The 22,824-nt window shown below is 39.2% G+C and overlaps 1 protein-coding gene and 1 long non-coding RNA gene across 4 annotated transcripts in view; one reads left to right on the top strand and one right to left on the bottom strand.

Annotated features, from left to right (window-relative positions):
* The window catches only part of HECW1 (HECT, C2 and WW domain containing E3 ubiquitin protein ligase 1), a 242,514-nt gene extending 229,925 nt beyond the window's left edge, over positions 1-12,589 (top strand). The window contains exons 25-27 of the mRNA XM_077809221.1: positions 797-911; positions 2,437-2,635; positions 12,478-12,589. Of these exons, the coding sequence (XP_077665347.1) occupies positions 797-911; positions 2,437-2,635; positions 12,478-12,589 (426 nt within the window). The remainder of the gene's footprint in view (positions 1-796; positions 912-2,436; positions 2,636-12,477) is intronic.
* On the bottom strand, positions 350-17,422 carry LOC144260566 (uncharacterized). Of its 3 annotated transcripts, XR_013345035.1 has the most exons (5): positions 17,303-17,349; positions 15,659-15,879; positions 13,010-13,095; positions 12,454-12,784; positions 350-860 (listed from the first exon to the last, which is right to left on the bottom strand). It is a non-coding gene; the product is annotated as an uncharacterized LOC144260566 (long non-coding RNA). The 3 variants fall into 3 exon arrangements; XR_013345034.1 differs by lacking the exon at positions 350-860 and having other exon boundaries at positions 12,333-12,784; XR_013345036.1 differs by lacking the exons at positions 350-860; positions 15,659-15,879 and having other exon boundaries at positions 12,335-12,784; positions 17,303-17,422.
* Positions 17,423-22,824: the final 5,402 nt, after the last annotated feature.

Below are 22,824 nucleotides of genomic sequence, written 5' to 3'. Positions count from 1 at the left end.
TGGCAGAATTCATGAAAGTGCTGGCTTCAAGAGTTGCACTATGGCAGAATTCATGAAACTGCTCAACCTCCACAAGAACTGACAAAGACTGAAAAGCTGTATATTTGTTTCTTTATTCCATGTTCATCTGAGTACTGTACAGTTTTGAAGCGTTTTTTTTAATACCATGAAGAAGATAAACCTCAGTTTAATCACATTTTTCAGAGTAGCAGCCGTGTTAGTCTTTGTCCGTAAAAAGAAAAGGAGTACTTGTGGCACCTTAGAGACTAACAAATTTATTAGAGCATAAGCCATGAAGTGAGCTGTAGCTCACGAAAGCTTATGCTCTAATAAATTTGTTAGTCTCTAAGGTGCCACAAGTACTCCTTTTCTTTTTTCTCAGTTTAATCATGCATGAAGTACGAAGGCTGCTATCTTGTAACTATATTCTGACACAGACTAAAAGTTATATAGAAAAATATACCCTACCTTTTGCAAATCTGTTACGCAGTTGACCATTAATATCACTTTTCAGAAGAGATGCTGTAGGAAGAAGTCCTCTGCACAAACTATTCATTTTTCCTTCTGCTGTTCCATTCTGATCAAATCTCCTCATAGGTCAGCATTGTTTTCAATTAAAATTCTCAGCAAACTCACAAAAGAAGAGCAACTGATTTATCAGCAGGTGATTGGAATCTGACTGTTGACACAGTCACAGTAGGCAGCTAATCATTGGAGCCGTGACTGGGTTTTTCTAAGATAATGCATCTGCTGTACTTCCAGTCCAGAGTGGGCTCAAGAATGGTTTGTGTTTCAGGTTGTAGACTCCAGGCTCGTCTCCATTTTTGATGCCAGAGAGCTAGAGCTGGTGATTGCAGGCACTGCAGAAATAGACCTCAATGACTGGCGTAACAACACAGAATATCGTGGAGGTAAACTATCTACTCATACTTAGTAGGACCTTAATTATTATCAGGCCACATCCTGAGATGCATACTCAGTGTTTGCTCTATTTTTTCTAAGGGAAACTCCCATTGAATTCAGACAGTTTCTCTCAGGAAGGACTCAGTGAAAACTAAATAAGGACCTCATGATTTGGCCAATAGACATGTTAATACTAGAACAGGTCTTGCAGTTTCAACTCAGATCTTACTCAGACAAAATTCCCTTGACTTAATGAGAGTTTTGACTGAGTAGAGACTGAAGAATTTAGCCTATACTTTATTTATATTGAAGAATATGAGTAAAATCCTGGCCTTATTGAGACAATGGCAAAATTCCCATTAACTTTAATAGAGCCAAATTGTGCTCCCAGTTACACTCTAACAAAATGCAGCACTATCTTAAAGCCCCCAAGTCAAAGTGTTTCTCTTCTTCATTCAGCATCAGCACTAAACCTCCTGCCCTGATTAGTTGGACTTATTTTGTTTTGAACAAAGCACATAGTGTGTGCAGGTAGTGTTGAGTAATGGGCAAATGGGTTGTCCCCCCAGGTCCCTTGGCTCTGCAACACAAAAGAAAACTCAGTGGAGTTGACCTGTCCTCCCCCATAAACACAATACCAAAATTTTGGCTGCTGGCTGACCACCAACTATTCTTATCTATTTGTTGCTTAAGCACTGAGCTACTAGCCATAAAGAGGATCCCTATAATGGTTTTCATGTTTAACTCTTCTGCATAAAGTGTTATCTCAGGTGGTTATTTAAATATAGTTATTGAGCTAGATTGAGCGTGGGTTCATTCTGGCTTTCACTAGCATAATCTCAAGCCCAGAGCTCCTGTGGTGGAAAGTCTGCCAGGGAAGGGCTTGCAGTAGCCATTCCCCTCCAGATGTTGGAGGCCAGTACAACCCCAAAAGGGACTGGTATTGGCCACGAAGAGGGTATGGCCCCTTAAAGTGATTCATACCTAGGATGCAGGGAGCTAGGCCAGCACCTTCCTATGCTAGCTTCACTGTCTGGACCATTGATTTAATTTCTTTACTCCTCTTATTACATTGTTTTAAAGAAAAACTATTGAATGTTATCTGCTCTAGATGTAACAGTTTATCCAGCTCTACAGCCTTGGTTGTATTTGGGAATCAGAAATGTAGCCTTTCCATCAAGCTGTCAGGAGCCATATAGAATATCAACTTTAGTCATTTATTTTTAACATGGATAACCATAGTATTTGCCAAAATGTTTTGGGAAAGGCCTGTATACGTGAGTTATAAATGTGAGTTTTGCTGTACATGGAATTTTGTAGTTTCAAATGAGTTAGCTATATTAAGTTATCCAGAGGTGAGAAGACAAGAGGGCTAAGACATAGTTCATCCATCATTAGATCAGTCCTTTGGCCGAGGTTTTGTAGCAAGAAAAGCTATCAGCTCACATTTCTTTTTGTGGAAATGTATTGAAATGGTACATCATCAGATCCAGTTCCCACTTAACTTGTATGTTTCTAATCTCTCTCTGTCAGGTTACCATGATGGGCATATTGTAATACGGTGGTTCTGGGCAGCAGTGGAGAGATTTAACAATGAACAGAGGCTACGGTTCCTGCAGTTTGTCACTGGAACATCTAGTGTGCCATATGAGGGGTTTGCAGCCCTTCGAGGGAGCAATGGTCTGCGGCGCTTCTGTATAGAGAAATGGGGGAAAATAACATCCCTTCCGAGGTATGTCTGTATTATGAATAAAATCTTAAATGCTGTGGAGAAGATGAGCACAACACTTCTATTCAGTGTGTCTGCCAATTAATGACAATGAATACAAGAGCAGCAAAGGACAAATCTCACTTCATCACGACACAGCCACTGAACCTACAATTGCACTCAGTGAATGGTGGTTTCTTTTGGTATCCTTTATCTTTAGAAATGGGTCAAACCAGACCTTCACATTTGGACTCCTTTAAATAGTAAGGAATGGTCAGGATGCTAATTCCTCAGATCCAAACCAAATCTTTTTGTGAGATTTCAGAGCTCGTGAGATTTCAAAACGTGTCTCTGACTCAGCCATATACCCATTTCCTAGCCCAAGTCTCATAGGGATTCAAATCTGAACACCTCCATTGTATCTCATTTGTTCTATTTGGTCACCCCACTATTCAGCATGTCATAGACTCATAGGGCATAAGGGACCACCATATCATCTAGTCTGAGCTCCTGCATATCAGGGGCCACCAACCACCCAGCACCTGCACACTAAACCTGAATACTAATGTGTATGGGACCATTAGGAAGCTTAGTGAGGACATGGGCTGTAGTCAGTGTGATGGTACCACCAAGCTTTATATATCCATTTTAATCAGCTCAGTAGGTGCAGCTGAATGATTTACCCAGTTTCTAACAGATTGAAGCTTACTCGAGAACTTGCTGAGGCTCACCCAGACAAGACTGGAATAACGCATGTAGGCTGTAGGAAGATTTTGGGAGAAAGGCAGAGGCAATTGTCTTGGTTTAGGGAAAGTGCCTGGTGTTTATGACATAGATTCACTGCCTGGGCATCTTGTTGGATTCCACAGCTACACCAGTGGCCAAGAATATTTGCATCCATTTGTGTCCAACCATAATAATAACAATAATAGCTAGCTCTTATATAGCACTTTTCATCAGTAGATCTCAAAATACTTCACAAAGGAGGTCAATGTCATTATCCCCATTTTACAGATGGGGAGACTGAGGCACAGAGAGGTGATATGGCTTGCCCAACAGACCAATAGCAGAGCTAGGAATAGATCCTGGATCTTCTGAGTCCTAGTCAGTGTTCTGTCAACTAGACCACACTGTCTTCCATCTAGGTTGTGACTTCTTTTCTTGAATGTGGATGTCACTATGTCTAGCCATGCTTTTGTCTCCTTGAGATTGTACTACTGCAATGCACTCTATATAGGCTACATTTTAACACCATTAAGAGATTTCAGCTAAGGAAGTCCCCTATATGCTTAACAGTCCTCATTCAGGGAAGACCTCTCACCTGTGCTTCAAGATCTACACTGGCTTCCAGTTCATTTCCAGGAGGATATTCAACGTGTTGTTCTTGCCCTATAAAGCCCTCAATGGCTTGTGACCTGCGTACATTAGAGACCACCTCCAGTTAAGAACAGCTGAGGTGCTCCAGCATACAGTCCTTTCAGGAAACTGGGGGAATTAGCCCTAGTTTTATCTGCACTGTGAATTAGCCCTCGTTTCATCCACCAGTGATCAGGCAACCGTGTAAGCTGTTTTGTGCAAACCCCATTTCAAGCAGCGGTAAGCTGCACTGTTGCTAACTGCAATTAACATATCTGCATTAGGGGTTTGCTCCAGTACAGCTGTTCTGATGGGTGGACAGGGATGGCTGGAATCAGGGCAAATCCACAGGGTAGACAGGCCTGGGAGGATGCTGTTGACCAGGCATTTTCAAGGAGAATCCTTTGACTCTATCACATTCTTCTTACTTGGTTTGACAGAGAACAAGTCTAACAACTTTCCTGGCATTCTGCAAGTCCCATGTGTTTTCCAAAGTCTTTGAGACATCCAGAACCATCTCTATAGATGGGCTATAGAGGTGGTTATGGACAGTCCTGACTGTGGACATGAAGAATCACAAAAAGTACAAGTTCCAGGTTGTGCAGCATTTCCGTAGAAATCCATCTACATTAGACTTCTCAATGTGAAGATGAGTGGGTTTTGTAGTGTGTATGAGAAACACCAGGCTGACCTGTCAAGGGCTAATAAGGTAATTTGCCATTTTCTGCTCTGCTTAACTTTCTATGTTAACCTAGGCATTGCTTATGACCTAGAGTCAGTTAGCCTCAAGATATTCAAGCTAACTGCCTTAAGTTTGTCCACTGATTACTCAAAGTCTCACTCTCCCCCAAAGAAGCCTTCTCTCCAGGTCAGAGCTGCAGAACCCTCTAGAACTTTCTGAGCTCTGTAATCCAGAAAAATGAAGCAACCATTTCTGATGGGGGAAAAATCCAGGTTGTTTACCATGAATTACCATCTTTATTATTTAATAATTGTAGAGTGCTCTTGAGTGCATATAGCAGTCAGAAATATATAAAACACCAGGGCCAAAATGCCAAAACCTGGACACTGAAAATTAAGCTCCTAAATCCACATTTACTTGAACTTTTTATTTAGATGCATAATTATGGATTTATTTAGAGGCTTAAAGGGCATCTGACCATATCCTCTAGGCACTCAGGCATAACTTTAAAATGCACACTAAGTGTACCAATTTAAGGTAACTCACTACAAATCCTCCTCCCCCTCAAACAATTCCCCACCTCTACATTTGCACTTATTACCCTCCCGCATTTTCTAATGCATGGGGAAAATAGATGACCTTGTCCATGTGCCCTAGAAGTAATCAGATTAGGTCAGTTAGGTGTTCAAATACAGATTTAGGATCCAGCTTTCAGCTTGAGTTTTTTCATGAACGCTACAAGATTCTTAGGCCCCAGTCCACCAAAAATTATGACTGTTTCTTATGCCATAGAAATCTGCAAAAGGTTGCATAAACCTCCAAGCAATTGGCTTCTTCAGCGGAGCCTGGCACACAGATGAATGTGGGGTTGCTGGGTTTTATGGCAAGGTCTGGTCTAAACATTTCCAGGTGTTTTACAAAGTATCAAGAAAAGTTTTAAATATTTTGTAAGAACCCAGGGCTCCCTCTTTGGTCTCTTCTTCCTTCTCCTGATAGCTGTTTTAGATGTGTGACTCTCCCATACACATTGTCCTTATACGTTAGTGACGCAGTGTGCAATTGCTCCTGTTTTGATTACCAGTGAACACAGATGTAGTAATGCCGAGCACTTGCCACAACATGCAGCCCTACCAGCAAAGACACATGGTGTGAATTTCTGAGATGTAATGATACTTGTAATAGTACTACTATTAATACATAGCAATCATGGTAGGGCTTTCTGGAAATAGCAGTGTAACCACAGCAGCAGGAGGAGCCATCCACCCAAGTATTTAACAAAGGCTGGTCTATCTTGAAAACTGACATATTTCTCTCAGGGATGTGAAAAATCCCCCCTCTCTCCCAGAAGGCATAGGTGTTCAGACCTGACCCCCAGTGTAGGCTGACAGAAGAATTCCTCCATTGATCTAGTTACTGCCTGCTGGAGAGGTGGATTAACGACAGTGATGGGAAAACCCCTCCTGTTGCTGTCATGATTGCCTGCATGGACGTGCTACAGCGGCGAAGCTGCAGCATTGCAGCTGTGCCACTCTAGCAGTTTAAGTGTAGACACAGCCTAACATCCTGGACAGGATTGTATTCAGGGTGCCTAGCCCCTCAGTCATGGGTACACTTCTATTTTTAGTGCGGTACTCAATTAGAGCTAGCATGGATATGTATTCTCAAGCTGGAAATTAGACCTCCAGCTCCAAGTGTAGACATATCAACAGGAGTCATGACTTTGGAGTGGTTTGGAAGATTTTGACTCCAGGGGCTTTATTCTAACTTCACTTATGCTGGTGTGAATCAGGAATAAATCCACTGAAGTCAGTAGAGTAACACCGGTGTGAAACACTGGTATAAGGAATATCAGACCCAAGAAGTGGATTATTTCCATTAAGCATGGGAAATGAGACATGGGTTATTTTATTCTAGTCTACATTTATGTATCATGTATACCCATTAGAATAAAGGCAGCCAAAGCAGAAAACAGATCAGAGATATTGCTCTACTCCCAGACCACAAGAACGTGACTCTGCAGCAGTATCCAACCAGAGTGTGTCTAACTCCTACAGGACTCTGTCAATGTAAAACTATGGTTTGTTTTTCCTCCACACTGCTGCAGTGAATCAAATGAGATACCACAAACTAGGTAACAGAGTCCAGGCACTTAATGTTATGTATGCTGATTTCTGTTCTTCAGGCCCCAGGTTTACTCTCCCTGTTTAGTATGGAAGACTTCCCTTTGAAATGCAGCAATTATACATTGACTCCCAGTGCTTGGTTTTTATTAAGTTTCCCATGGGGGAAAGATTGTTCTACTGTTTAGGTTTATAGCTGGATGAAGATCTGAGAAAACTTCTTCCCATCTATAGCCTTGTTGAAGCAGGGGAGCTCTTATCTTGTGTCATGCAGATTTTTGGCTCTCAGCCAACTCCCTCAGTCTCCCAAGATCTTGACCTTAATTCCCCACCATACTTTAATGAATACCAAAAAAACCTTCTTATATTAAGCCATGTAGCTGTATCTAAAACTAAGGAAACAACTTCACCTGAAAAGTATGTGAAAAGAGAGGGAAAAACTTTCTGCTACAGCTGCCTGAGAAGACAATGCCCTCTGCTAAGAGCTTGATCCTGAGAAATCTGAACACCTATACCTTCCATTGGGACACATCCTGAAATCCTTACTCTGTTTCTCCTTCACAGTCAGGCAAAACACTCATTGGCTTGAAGGAGAATTCTGCCTAAGTAAAAACCAAATAAGGATTTGGCCCAGCGATTTCAATAAGAATTGCAAATAATTTGTACCTGAGAAGATCAAGCCTTTACTTTCTCAATCAATATAGAGAATTAGCTCACTTTCCCTTGAAAGTGATTTTAGTTCTACAAAGTAATTTATAAGTACTGTACCAGCATATTGTCTGCAGTTAGCATATGCAGATTATCAGTAAATATTTGATCTTACATAAATGATCTCTCTAGGTCCTAAGATATTTATTAGGTACCTATCATCATAATATCCAAAACTGCCATATAACAATTAAGGTACTGGATGTACAAACAGGCTATAAACACATCATTTCCCCCTTTCCTAGTGGTGTGTATGTTAGTTTTGCTTGTTTTGTTATTTTTTTAATCCTGGGTCCTTCTCCTCATCCTCCTCCCCTCTCTTTCCTTCTTGAGTCCCTTCCTCTTTCCTAATTGCCCTATTACAGTTCAGTCTAAGGGAGATGATTATGGGATATAATATAATTCTCCTATTCAAAGTATAGTTCCTATATTGTTATTCTTTATATTCTCATTATCTATGTGTTTGGCAAGATTTCATGCTGACAATAAAATGTTACTAGGACAGACAAATATCTGAGGCACAAACTGATTCAGATATGTGACCCTTGGAAAACTGGTCCTCCTGTAAAGGAAGCATAAACTGTTTTTGTTGAAGACAACAGAAATATAACCTTAGAGCCCATAAGCAAAAAATTCTTAAGCAAAAAATTCCCAAGAGGAACCATCGAGTGTTTCCCTTCACAAACAAAGAGGAACAAAAGTAAATATTGGTATGGAAGATCTGAGAGATTTGAGGATTGTGGCTGGGAGTTAGTACCTCCCAGGTGAGAGGAATAAGTGGCCCATTTCTGTCTCTCTGGCACTGTTCTGTCAGAAAGCAAACCTTATTACAGCTGACAGGTTAAAGCCATAAGTTTGACAGGGGAGGGCTGTGTGTGCATTTGTTGCCTTTGGACTGTCAGCATTATTAGGATTAAGGGAAGTGACAAAAGAAGAAGAATGCCAAGAGCTTAAAAGCTTACATGTAACTTTTAGAGAGGACATTTAAAAGGCGAGAAGTAGCAATGGAGACACTAAGAGAGATTTAGAGATTCAGACCCCCACAAACTGCTAGGAGTTATAACTATAGACTGCAAAGAAGAAAGAAATGTAAGTTATCAGTTGATAGCTTTTCTTCCTTCAAGACAAGAGCATTATAAGTAGGTCATGATTTAGATTACTTTATCTTATGTTTTCTTCTAAAAGTGTTGGGGTCAGTTTTGTAAAAGCGTAAATACTCTGCTCTTTCGAGTTTGGGTCCTCATACTTGCTGAACATGCTCTCATAAATGTCAACAGGCTAACAGGTCTTGCTAGAGGCTTAACTGAAGGAAGAAAGCCTATTCACAAAATGTAATTATTGTTTCTTCCCTTGCTCATGCAGCATTTCCTCTCCAATACACACAAAGGGCCGAATACTGCAGAATGCTGAGCCTCTCCTGCCATGTTCTGAGTACAGTGACATCAGTGGCCATAGAGGCTGCTCAGCATACCTTAGGAGGTGCTCAACCCCTTACAGGATTGGGCACAAAGTTAAGGGACTGTGACATTACAGAAAATGTCCCTGCCTCTTAATTGACCTATGTGCTTAGGAATCACATAGCATATAATATAAACAACCCAAGTGCTGAGTTGAGTGCCTTTTGTTTCAGCTGGAAAAGGAAAGAGTTTCAACTTTCAGCTGCAAGAAGCAAAAACGAATGCCTTCTCAGCAATACTGAGAAGGAACAGGGAAGACTTATCTTCCTCCTGTCCATCCCCGTCCCCAAACCAAAAATCAGAACTTGTCACTGCATTACATAAGCAGACACTTGACACCCTGGCCCCAGATTTTGGCCCTTGCAACAAAGAACAGGAAATGACAGCTGGCCCACTTACAACACTGCAGAAGGAACGTGGAGAAATTTTGTTCTTAGTTACTGGTGTAAAACTAGGCTGACTCCATAGACTTCACTGGAGTTACTCCAGATTTACATTAATATAATAAAACAGAATTTGACCCCATATTTTGTCCTTCAGCAATGTATAATACCTACATGGTGGTTGGCCTGAGAGTTATTTAGTTTCCCTTTTTTATTTGGTTGTTTGGGGATCTTTTTGTATGACAGATACTTTTGGGTTAGAGGGTACAAATGTTTTGTTTGGATAAATGTCCAAACATCTCCAGACATTTTGAGGTTCCCTTCTCTTTTTTCCCTCCAATAGTTCCTCCCCGATCATATGACCCCGTAACAATCTGCTATACCCTGCTGTTTACCTGCAGCCCTCCTCTACATAAGCCTTTGTCCTGTACAAACCCATAATCCAATATTTGCTTGTATGTCCAATGAAGGGCCACTTGTATGGCTCTGAGGACATACAGTATGTTAGGTCCTTACCTTCCATTCAAATTGTAAAGGAATAACACAAAGAAGATTCTTCTCTGCCCCTAAATGCTTTTTATGTGTGACACTCAAAAGGTTAATAGTGGCTTCAGTTTTGAGGGACTTTTTTTCAGAGAACTGGTAATAGGAAAATGAGTAGGTCTGTGCTCTGAATCTGGCCCAGATGAAGAGTGACTGAAAGTCATCAACATCAGAAGCTTGTTCACTGGCTTGACTGAAATGAGTTTGATTATCTCAATCCAGTTCCTAGTGGACAGGTGTCCACATCACAGTAAACACCATTGCAGGTAGCACTAATCAGCACTTCTGCTGCTAGTCTCTGTAGAGTCCGGTGACTGAATGGACCAAGGGAACTCAACCACCTTCTAGCTCCTGAAGGGGGTTAACACACATTGGTAGGGCTTAGTGAGGATGGCTGAGGAACACAAATAATGGTGGAAGGCTACTCATCTCTAATGCATACACTACACGATGCACTCACCTGTGAGATGTATGATAATAATGACTTTCTCAAGGTTCATTTATTTCTCTAACTCCTTTATGTTCCCAGTTCATTTCCAAAGGAAATTGCTTCTATTGCATACTCTCTCAGAGAATAACCAGTTTACAATCTTTTATTCAGAAAAACTAGTAAAAGCTCTCCTAACTGAAATGCTGCAGTGCAATGGAGACTATGCCTCTGGCTGTTTCAATTTCCTGATAGCTTTTAATGATTCACTGTGGGTGCCTGATAATCTCCCCTTTCAGTTCTGCAAGTCTCATGCCAACTAATCTGCCTTCAGCCTGGTTTTTTTTGGTTGGCCTAACAAATGAGCACCAGAGGTTAAGAGAGAGTCTACTTTAGGAAGGGCTCTTCTGCTTCAGTTCATAGTAAATAACATGCATTAAAGGATGAGATCTGAGAGCTGGAAGTAAAACAAGGTGATTGATTCTAAAAATACCAGGAGCCAGATTCTCACAAATCACCATAGCTCCATTGGCTTCATTGCAGCTCTGCCATTTTACAGTAGCTGAAGATCTGGCCTGATGTGGATATGAAATACCAGACATGAACAACACCCATCACCATGCCTAGGGGGTTGGGGGGAAAAGAGACATATATGTGCACTCCCTACAGAGATAGATTAAGCACAGCATGATGGATTACTAATTAGCAAAGCTTTGAGGCTGTTGGGGATATTTGTAAAGGTCAGTGTGTTTCAAAACTAAAAATCAAATAGCATTTTTATGCTGAACTGACTGGAACAATTTTTGTAAGTAATTTAGGGTTAGCCTCCCATTCTTGGGGCCTCCTAGTCCCATAAAAGTGTTTTAAATCTTGAGGATTTTTTATCAGAAGGGTTACTACAAGAAAAGGAAATAGTAAAAGATTTAGCAAAGCCAGAATACAAATGGAAATCTTTCTCCCGACTCAAGCGTGATTTAAAACTAGAGTTGGTTGGAAAATGGGGACATTTTTTCATGGGAAACATGTCCCCTGTTTTGTTGAAAAACTTCAAAATTTATCAACTAGCTAAGATTGTAAATTCTTTGTGAGAGGGACATCTTGTCTGTGTTTGCACGGTGCCTGATACAATACATAGATTCTGACCTGCTGTACAGCAGACTACAGAACTTCCCCAAAATGATTCCTAGAGCATATCTTTTAGATAAACATCCAATCTTGATTTTAAAATTGCGAGTGACAGAGAATCCACCACAACATCAGTAACTTGTTCCAATGGTTAATTACTGTCACTTAAAAATATACACCTTATTTCCAATCTGAATTTGTCTAGCTTCAACTTCCAGCCATTGGATCTTGTTATACTTTTCTGTGCTAGACTGTAGAGCTCATTATTAAATATTAATTCCTCATGTAGGTACATATAGACTGTAATCAATGGGGTCCTCATCCCTGACTAGAGCTCCGAGATGTTACAGTAATACCAATAAAAAATAATAATATTGAAAACCCATCCTCGTAACAAGTGAGCTACAGAAACAGCATTCTGCTTTCTAGAGACCTTCCTCTTTCAGGCACCCAAAGCAGTCGGTTTTGTAGTGTTTCCGGTTTTCCCTCTGAACCTACAGTTGTCAGCCCTGTCTTATTACTCTACTCACAGGGCCAAATTTACCAATACATTGCAACCGTTTTATACCTGTCCTCTAGTGCAGAGCTTAACCAGCCACTTAAACCAGGTGTATAGCTGCTTTGCATTTCTGGAACAGCAGAAAACAACCAAAGTGGCACCAGTTAATATTACTCTGTGTGAAGTCTGGGGCCTTAATTCCACAGAGAGCCCCACATTTGCATAGGGGATTCACCCACATGGAGCTTATTGCAGGTTCTGTGCCTAGTGAAGTATCTAGCCTGTCATACAGATACTTTCTTTTAATGCTTAGTTTGTCTATGTGTGTGTGTGTGTATATATATATATATATATATATTCAAATTGATGCATGTATATTTTTAAAATATCTTCTGGCTCTTTGGATTTTAGGGGCTTTTATTTTAACACTTAGGCTTTATTTATTTAAAGCTTTTTAACCATTTAGAGGACATAAGTGAACTTTCGTCAGAATAAGCAGTGTTTTCTCATTAATATATTTGTTAAAAGTAAATGAAACTTACAACACTGCATTTTTCCATTTGCAGGGCACACACATGTTTCAACCGCTTGGATCTTCCACCCTACCCATCTTATTCCTTGCTGTATGAAAAGCTGTTGACAGCTGTTGAAGAAACTAGCACGTTTGGACTTGAGTGAGGGAATTCAGGCACTTCTGGTATTTTCCTGGCTGATGATGTCACCTTCCTTCCCCACCGTCATATGATCTTGGTTTTCCATGTTTTTATTTTTTAAAACAAAAATCAGGATTGACAAAAGCTGTGCATGAAGAACTGCCTCCCTCTAAGATCTAACCTTCATGCTTTCATCCTCAGTTTCCAATGGACTGCTAGCCTGTATGCAATAGAAAAACAGCTGTCTCAAGGTTTCTGTATATCTCCTCATACCTCCATTAATAATAATAAAAATACGAATGCAGGTTATGTTACACTTGACCAAATGTTGATAAATGTTTACTTCCACCTACGTTGATTAAAAAATAAATAACCTCATCAACCATTCCAAGCTTCTATATGCCTGTGTCTTCTAAACAAATCCACAGTTCATCTCACTTCTTACCAGTTGAATTCAGTCCTGGGAGGTGGTCAAGTGTTTCTTTCATCCATCCTTGTTTTTCCTGTCCATATCGTCCATCATAGAGATACCTATGAGTAAAACTGAAATTTTTATACCTGGACTCAAGATTCACATCAACCGGAACTGGCCCAGACATATGATGCAGATAAGACATTAAAAAAAAAAACCACCCTGTAATGCAATGCAAAGTATTCCAGTGATTGCTATGGATGGTTACTTGCCAGTACTGGAAAGAACTTGCACTTCAGACATTTTGGGAGGGGCATCTCTATTGTAATGTTTATCACGCAAGAAGCACAAATCTGTGCACACTCAAGAAGGATGTCTCATTACGTAGCATAAAGGAGAAGGATCCCTTACCTAAATATTGTACATGACAAAGAAAAGGGGACTGAGAAGAATGTTCTGCTCTTGTTAATATCTTTGGGTTCTGTTTACTGATTCTTTGTTATCTGATGTTTAAAACACCCCCTTACAAATGAGAAGTATAGACAATCCTGTCCCTTATATCAGAAGCCATTTATTTCTTGTCAGGCAGGGCTAACTTCTGGTTGTTGTTTTTTCCCTTTGTTGTCAAATGCAAACCTCCATAACCTCAGAATTGGTTGTGCACAGAAGGGTTTAGACAAAGTTCTGTTAAATGTGAAGCTGCAGTGAGATTGTATCTCTCTTTTGCTTAAACATTTGTAGCAATTCTTCTTGGAGTGAAGCCCAATGACCTGCATGGCCTCATTAGGTACCAAATTAAAGATCCAGTTCTTTTCTGGTGCCTAATTGAGACCTCAAATTCTTTAATTTTGTGGGCTTCATCTTCCAGCTCCAAAGCCAGGAAAGGCAAGGCACACAGCAGCATTCTTGTCTTTGATGGGTATTGCTGAGGCTATTACAATCAAACCCACAACACTGGTTGTCTCCAACTTTTAACCTTTGCTGCCCTTGTTTTCCAAAACTTACTGTGGATTGAAAGTGTTTGTCTTAACTGGGAAAATGTGAAGTGAGCACGATAGTGTCAAAGAATACCCATAACAAAAACTAAGTGAAATATACAGGGTAATTCTATCTTGATACGAGCAACAGCTCACGTGAAATAGATGGCAGTCAGATACCACACCCATCTGTGTCTCTGTTACTATGCTCATTTTGTTGTTATACTTCAGAAAGCTGTCAGAAAAATGTCATTCAACATCCAACACATTCTGTTCTTATAAACCTACCCTTCAAAGAACATAGTCAGGCCCAGCCTTTCCATGCGTTTTTACTGACCGACATATTTAGCTATTAATACGCTAATGTGTATATGATTGTTTTCTAATATTTTTGAATGACTTCCTTCTTGATTTTAAAGTTACTGCATGTCTTAATGGTGACAGGTAAAGACATGCTTCTAAGCAGAAATACTATGTTTTGGTTTAATCAGAATATGAATTTTTAAAGTGCTCCATTAATTCTACTTCACTAATATCTGATGGCCATTTAATAGTATTTTTATTATGTGTTTCTTTTAAGTATTTATTTTAGAATACACATTGTTATTTATTTATTTATTTATTTACTTATTTGTATTACGGTAGCCACTAGGGACCCCAACTATGAATCAGGGCACCATTGTGCTAGGTGCTGTACACTTATGTAAAAACACAACCTCGGTCCCAGCTCTTCTATGTCATATACTATGGGTGTTAGCTCTGCAAAAATTATGTAACCTGCTTCTTTATGCCTCTGTTACATCAGGGTGAATTATAGGAGACTGCATGGTACCAGGATTGCCACAAAGGCTCTGGCTCTGATGCTGCAGTGTGCTCAGCAATCTCGACCCCATTCAGTGGGAGCATCTCATAGGCTGGGTCCCAAAGGCCAATTTTTTGTGCAAGATTCCTGTTTCATCCCTGATAGAATCATTACAAAATAACATGCATTATATTTAATGCTCGGTGTCTTCAACAATACAAAAAAATAAGCAGAGACAAGTATCCATCTGGTTGGTCCCAGGTTGGCCAAAGAAAACTGTACATCAAGAGCTGTCTCACTAACATAAAAAAGGGGAGGAGGGGGGAATTCCAGCCTTTAGATAACTGTATAGTTAGAATTTTTTAAAATATTTCAAAGCTGTATTTTATTAAAAAAATAAACTATTTTTTGTAGCATAATGAAAGACATTTGTATTTGCACAGACAGCATCTAGCCCCAGACGGAAACAAGAAAGACTCGCTCCTGCATTCCTTCTTCAGATCAGGTTCTGACATGGGCCATATGCTAGGGGTTAGAATAGGTTGTAGGTATCTTCATACTTGACAGGTACCGTGTCAAGCAACTTGGCGATCTGGATAAAGAAAATATATGACATGGCCAGCTTATTTTCCATCAAAATCTCTGGCAAAAGCACTCCTGCATGGAAATATTTCAAAAAAACTGGTTTCTCAGATGATTCTGATGGCATCAAAATAGAAACACCCTGCATATTCTTGGATCAAAAATAATAGTAGGGGAAAACAAATGACTCTTTTCCTTCCTGTTCTCATAATCCTTCTACACATGCTTTCGCTAGACTTGTCACCAAAACATTGAAACTGGGAAAAGAAAACACCATATTTTATCTGTTTTTTCCCCTCCAGAAACTTCATCTGATCCTACCTTTTTAATTCTCTTCCCCTGACAAAGTCCTTCTTAAGTGATTTTCACCCATTGACATCTCTGGGATAGCATTTCTGGTGATGGTTTGCATAGTTAAGATCTCACAACAGGAACAACCTATCCATGTCTCTTATCCATTTATTGATCCTTTCTTTTTTTAAAAAAGCGTACACAAGAGGCACTGTTTCCCCATGTTCTTCCATTCAAATTCCACTCCTTACCTATAAACGAAAGAGAATTCTGCAGATCTGCACATTTATCGTAAACATTTGGATTATTCATGAGAGCCATTTTTTTCTCAGCCCTTCCTCAGGAAGGAATAAAAGGTTTTCCACAAGGAAGACTACTGTGAAGAAGGTTAAAGATGCACAGAACAATCATAACCCATTCAATTCCCTTCACCCCAATTCCCTTCTTGAAATGTTGTGTTCTATCATTATGCTAAAATATGATATCTGTATTGATAGACAGATTTTAGGCTGCAAGAAGGAAAGAACAGAAAAACAGATAAGTGTTGTAAATGATAGTCTTTTAAGTTCTGGGGTCCAAAGGCACCACAAAACTGAAAGCAAATAGGCCAGGCTACATTTAGTTTTGCATAGAAACCATGAGTTTTGTAAAGTTATGATGAGAAAATATAAATGTTACCCAGTTTGCTCAAGTGCATATGAAATTTCAATGAAGTGTGGTCGAATTGTGAATTTGCAACCTAACCTGAAACCCAGACTGTTTTGTTTTTTCAGATTTCATCATAACAAATGTTTGATATAGCCCCAGATGGAAACAGTGGAGATTGAAACTTGAGGTGGGGTAGGGAGTAGAGAAAAGGGCATAATTTGGAGGGAGAGTCAGCTAAGACCTTTGAGTAAAAAAAAAAAACATTTTAATTATTTTCATATGTATATATACTCACATACATAGATATAATCTGGAGGGTTAAATTCATCCCTGGTGTTAATCCTGCTGATATGGATGGGGTTCCAGCAGGATGAAATTGGCTTTAGAATTCTTTGATTAATTTATGTTGAAATCATGAATGTTCACCCTGTCTTCAGAGCAACATAAACAGGGCTTCCCAGTGAAGATTAAACACTTTCACTCACATGCAGACCAACAAACCTTTCTACAACAAATGTGGTGCTTATTTTATTATTATTATTATTATTGCTGTACCTCAGAGTTTGTTATTAAAAATGACTGCAATATACTACAAACCTGGGATAGGCTTTCCAGCTATCACAAAGTCCAAAAAATTGGATTGTTACTTTCTCCCTAGTGAGTCATGTAGTCCCTTTGTTCTAGTAGACAAACAGATGCCTGTAGATAGTAGGTACTAGGTATAGTAAATATTGTACCATTAGCCAAATTCCCTGCAGCTTCCAATTTATCTAAAATAAATGTCTATTATTGTTTTGTTAAAGACTTCGTACAAGTCAATGGCAGTAAAAGTCCTCATTACTGGACTGATTTTGCTTATATTGACAGAAAAATGTCACATGATACTCAGGCTGCGCTTTCTATTCAATCATATCACTATACAGGAATGTCAATAAAATCACTTTGTTATGGCATCATGTGTACTGTTTATTAAAAATAGTTTCTTTTGTGCAAGATGCATTTTACTATAATGGGGTAAATTCATACCTGGTGGAGCTCCATTGACTTGCGGAGTTGTGTTGCACACACCAGCGTTGGATCTGGCCTGTTGTCTGCATTGCACAGTCTTTCAGGCCTTGTGTCTTATCTCTGATTCCCACATGCATAGCACCAAAAAGTGGAAGCACAGAAATGACTGTGGGGTTGATAGCAGCTTCAATTGCCTAGACATGTGCACTTCAGTGTATGCAGATATGGCCCCCATACTCCAAGAGCACCATCCTAGGGCCAGCCCTAGCCTGATAGTACAAAAGTTTGTTTTATTTTTTAGAAAGTATGCTGACAAATATGATGACAAAATTCGACTACTGTATTCTAGATAGCACTGTGTGATCAGTGGGTAAACGTTGATCTCTTAACAATTGCTGGGCTTGTGGTAAATGATGACATCAACTAGCCAGAGAATGCCCTGGAGCTCCTGCCATACTTTTACACTAAGGTCTCAACATTGCTCTGATTTCAATGTAAATGAAAATCAGGCCCATAGTATTCTGTGACAGCCCGTTTCGGTTAAATACAACAGAAGCCTTTGGAGAGCACATCAAGACTGCAAATAGCCTTCAGTGATTTTTTGCAAATTATTGATGTTTTAGGGTTTCACATGATAACAGCTTATAGGAGGGCTTAGACTGAAGGAATTTTTATCTCAAGTTTTATAGCTTTAAGCCACAAAACACTAGAGCTGTGTGAGAAAATTTAGTGCCAACAAAAAAATCACTCTTCTGTCTTTGTGAAAAGCAAGCACTTTGTGGCTACACCTTGACCTTTTATCTTTTTATTACATGAAAACAAACGACTGCTTTTCCAGGCTCTTGTATGAGTAGTTTGATGCCCTGCCCAGTGACCCTACTAATGAAACGAGGCAGGGGCAATGAAAAAAAAAATTAAATTGTACACTGTATTGGAGCACACTAATTCAGTCTATTTCAAGAATGGGCTGCAGCTCATAGTTTGGGAATTGCTGGTATAAGTTATTTTAATTTTTTTTTAATGTCATATTTAATTTTGCTTCAAACTACTTTTGGGAATGCTGGATCAAGTCTGAAGCATGAGCTCCTTTTCCTCATTTTTCAGTCTTCAAAGCCTTACATTTACCACCAATCTTTAACTAAAGCAGTATAAATTATCATGCTTCCTAAAACCATCAAACTCGGATAACAGCTTTTCAGGAATGCAGCAGTGGCGACATTGGAATCTTCTGTGAGATTTTGGGTACAAGCTGTGATTTGATTTTAGTATATCTTACATGGTCTTTTATTGACAACTCTGTAACTTGCTAGTGTGTTTGTATTTCTAGAACACTGCTGAGGACAAGCACTGAAAAAAGTACAACTTTTCTGATCAGTCTGCTTTCTCTTTTGAAAATAAGCCTCAAAACTGGTGATGAAATCAATTCACCTCTAGGACCATAGGATTTGCCTTACTTGATCAGACCAGTGCTCTATTGAATCCAGCATCCTGTGTCTGGCTGTGATCTATATCTGATGTTGCAGAGGAATGTGCTATCCTCCTATAATTCCCAAATCTTATAATATTGTATATGGGAGAAAAAAGTCCTTTCTAAGTCCTTCAGCCATCAACCTAACTATGAAGAATAAGATTTTATTACTTTTTGGGCATTGAGTTAGGTGACTATAAATTCAAAGAGAGGTGCTCTAGAGGCTTAAAATAAATAAAGTTATATAAATGGAAAGCATTTTTCCATCCAGCCTTATACTATAATGGGATATTCCAAGTGCTTCTTCTGAATTAAGATGGTATACTGACTTTTATATGTGGTCCCATTCAATCATGCTCAAATATTTAGTAACAGATATTTAGTGCAAACAATTAATTAAAACAATTGTAACATTTACTTGCAGCACTCAGATTCTGGGTGTCAACTGCTGCAAAATAGCAATCCATGTCCACGGGTAGGAAGAGGCCCAGGAAAGGACATTCGTAGATCTTCCTACAGAGAGCTTAGTTACCTGTTCCGCAAATTATTCTGCTCAAACACTGTGCAAAATGAGAGGCAGTTTAGATAAAAGCTTCCACCCAGGTCAAATAGTAACTCAGGAAGCTGGCAATAATAATGAAAATATGTGCCTAATGTTGCCACTTAATGGATCCATGCATCTTTGTTTAAACTGCAAAGTGAATGTGAAGACTGAAGAAATTGCTACAGTTGTAGCTGATAAGAAACCTAGTTTTCCTGCTGTCTTCAGACTACTGAATCAGCTCAATTTTAACAAAAAACAAAAAAACCCATCATGCGGAACTGATTTTCAGAGGTGTGAGCACCTACAGTTCCACCTGAATTTAATGGGAGCTTTGGGACTCAGTACCTCTGAAAGTGAGGCCTTACATGTTGACAAGATGAATTCAAGAGTACATGGCTGATGTACCTCAGGTTAGGATAACTATAGTATATCAATTTAGAAGAAATAAAAGAAAACACTTCTGCATACAGCATGTAGTCAGACTAGAATTTACAGTTGCAGAACATGGTGTTACATACAGTACTATCACTAGATTAAAGAATGAATTTTATTAACATCTGTAGAACATGCTGAGTTATATATTCAAGAATAAAGGATACTCAGATATGCTTCAGGTATAAACTGATCACCACATTGGTCAGAGAAGGAATTATTTCTTTCACCCAATGTTCAAATGAATATGTTCAATACTGGGAAAAGGAGGATACCCTCCTCTGAAGAATTAGTCTGCCAGACTGGAAGGACCAGTGTTCTGATCTAGTCAGGCAAATTCTATGTTCCTATACAACATTGCTTGATCCATTTCTTAAGGGCAGAACTGAAAACAGGCTTTCACTTCGATGCATGCAAAGGACATTCTCCTAAACAAAGCCCGAGACGCATTATCCTCCACTCCACTTCATTCTCTATTGCTTGCAGGCCAAGTACATCTCATAATAAAGAATGAATTCCTAGAACATGCTACGCTGAAAGGAAAAAAATGTTGAACCATAAGACACTAATGATATCAGCAGAAACGAATGTTTGTCATACTATCTGAGTGTAATTGAGCATAACAAGAGCTCTCCTCTAAATTATATGTGGCTAAAGACTAACACAGAGGCAAAAAAAAAAAAAAAAAAAGAGGAATCACACACAAACTTTCTTGCTGTGCAGTAACTGTGATCAATCTAAATATATCTATTAGCTAGCTTCTAAATGGATGAAGCTATGTTCACATAGGCTGAAATTCACCCCTCTGAGGCTGGCCAGCACAAGGCTTATGCTACACCATTTACATCCCACATAAGCCCTCTTTTTTAATACTTAAGTGAGACTAAAGTGGTATATAGGCCTTATGCTGGCCCTCTGCACAAGGGTGAATTTCACTTATACGCTACAGTGCTGTTATATACTCCATAGTAGTACATCATGGCTGAGCCATCTACAATATATGCCAGTTGCTAGAGCTATTGTGTAGTGAAGTGAAAGGCAAATTGACTTAGTCAGTCCACAAGCCAGTTAAACAAAATGGTTCTTCTGTTCACTGCCTTTCTATTCAGCAGGTAATTCTAATTAATGATGCAGCAAATCCATCTTTCTGTTACTTTAAAACATTGAACTTCTAACAGCCTTCTTTAGGCTTTTCCTACCATATGGTAGAGAAAGAGATAAACAAATTAAAGAATAGGAGTACTTGTGGCACCTTAGAGACTAACCAATTTATTTGAGCATAAGCTTTCGTGAGCTACACCGATGAAGTGAGCTGTAGCTCACGAAAGCTTATGCTCAAATAAATTGGTTAGTCTCTAAGGTGCCACAAGTACTCCTTTTCTTTTTGCGAATACAGACTAACACGGCTGCTACTCTGAAACCTAAATTAAAGAATGGCAGGAATTGGAATTTACATATTAGAATGGATTGTATAGATTTATGAAAGAAATCTGAGGTTTTCTGAATGTTTATCCAAACTGGAAGAACCAGTCTGAATCAAACTATGAAAAACTATATATATTGGTGTATGTATCGTAATGTCTGTAACTACCCGCAGGTGCTGGAACTACGGGTGTGGGGGGTGATGCAGCACCCCCTGGCTTAAAGGGGTTTCCATTATATACAGGGTTTACAGTTTAGTTCAATGGCTCTCAGCACCCCCACTATAAAAATTGTTCCAGCACCCCTGTAACTACCTGTGTAAAACAGCCACATACAGAAAAAACATGCATCTGTGTTTTGTGCTATATAGAACAGAAGTCCTTAAAGAACCCACTGGATTTGTGAAAGGACCAGTATTGACCCTTCTCCTCTGGCCAGATTACAATTGAGGTAATTGTATTTTGCTTAGCTACATTTCCCTTGCAGTTCCATTTAGAAAACGCATGTATTCACTTCCAGTTCTGAATTGTTTTGTGCTGCTCTGTAAACTACTGGACAACTGCTGTTTTGGGCTGGTTTTTCACTCCAGATATGGCTGCATTTCAATAATGGTGGATTGATGGATTGATTATTGTGTGTAGTATGTAACTGTTTAAGTTTGTAAAGTATTTGCGATCTTTCAGGATGAAAGACAAAATATAAATAACAGATCTACTGATACTGATGGAAAACAATGCTGGGATTTGTATGTAAACACAGTTGGCTCACTAGTTTCATGGGTATTGGTTGTCCTAAAAATACCACATGTAATTTAATAACAGATATTTGGAAATAAAGAATAAATATTAGTGAACTGAATATCAAAGAGTGTGGTAGGGACATATTCAGCTCTAATTTCTACTTGCTGCATCAATAGTGAACAAAGGGTGTCAACATGGCTCACACTAGAACCTGCTGGCAAAGGACATGTTGGACAAGGAAGGCAGGGTGGAATATACAATTTACTGCTCTTTAGAAAAGGAGCAACGTGGTCCCTGTCTGCCCTATGCAGCCCACATTGGCCATATGTGCTGTAATGTGCTCTATTTAACTTTACCATTGAAGAGATGATGCTTTCACATTCTGGAGTAGGATGCAGCCACTTGTCTCCAGAAATTAGGTGGAATGAACATATTACACTGGTACTTTCCTGCTCAGTACTGGCTACCTATTAGCTTTTGGGTGCAATTGAAGGCGTTGATTGTGATCTTTAGGACCTTAAATGGTCTAGGACCCTGTTTTCTAGGAAACTGCAACCTGCCTGAGGTGAAAATAAGTAATGAGGGAACATATGGCAAGAATTAACCATTCATTTCTAGATGTACATATTTTGGAGGTAGAAGTATTCCGGGGAAATAACACCACATTGTCTGGATGTTAATTAACACCCCTAATGTGTACTTTCAACCTTAACAACTTCCTAACTAATAGTTAACTCCTAGTTTTTATTGCTTAACAATAATATTCTGCCCCAATTACCATTTACACAAATTCTCTGTAAGATATGCACTGAAAATGTCAGTCTCTAACACTGCTCTGATTTCTGTTGCTTTTCAATTTTATATTTTTTTTTGTAATTTATTTTAAAAATATTTCATTTTGCAACTCTGACTTGGCATTTGCAAAACTACTCAG

This window comes from Eretmochelys imbricata, chromosome 2 (assembly GCF_965152235.1).
Source record: "Eretmochelys imbricata isolate rEreImb1 chromosome 2, rEreImb1.hap1, whole genome shotgun sequence".
Lineage (NCBI taxonomy): Eukaryota > Metazoa > Chordata > Testudines > Cheloniidae > Eretmochelys > Eretmochelys imbricata.
This window is presented reverse-complemented; position numbering and strand designations above follow the sequence as displayed.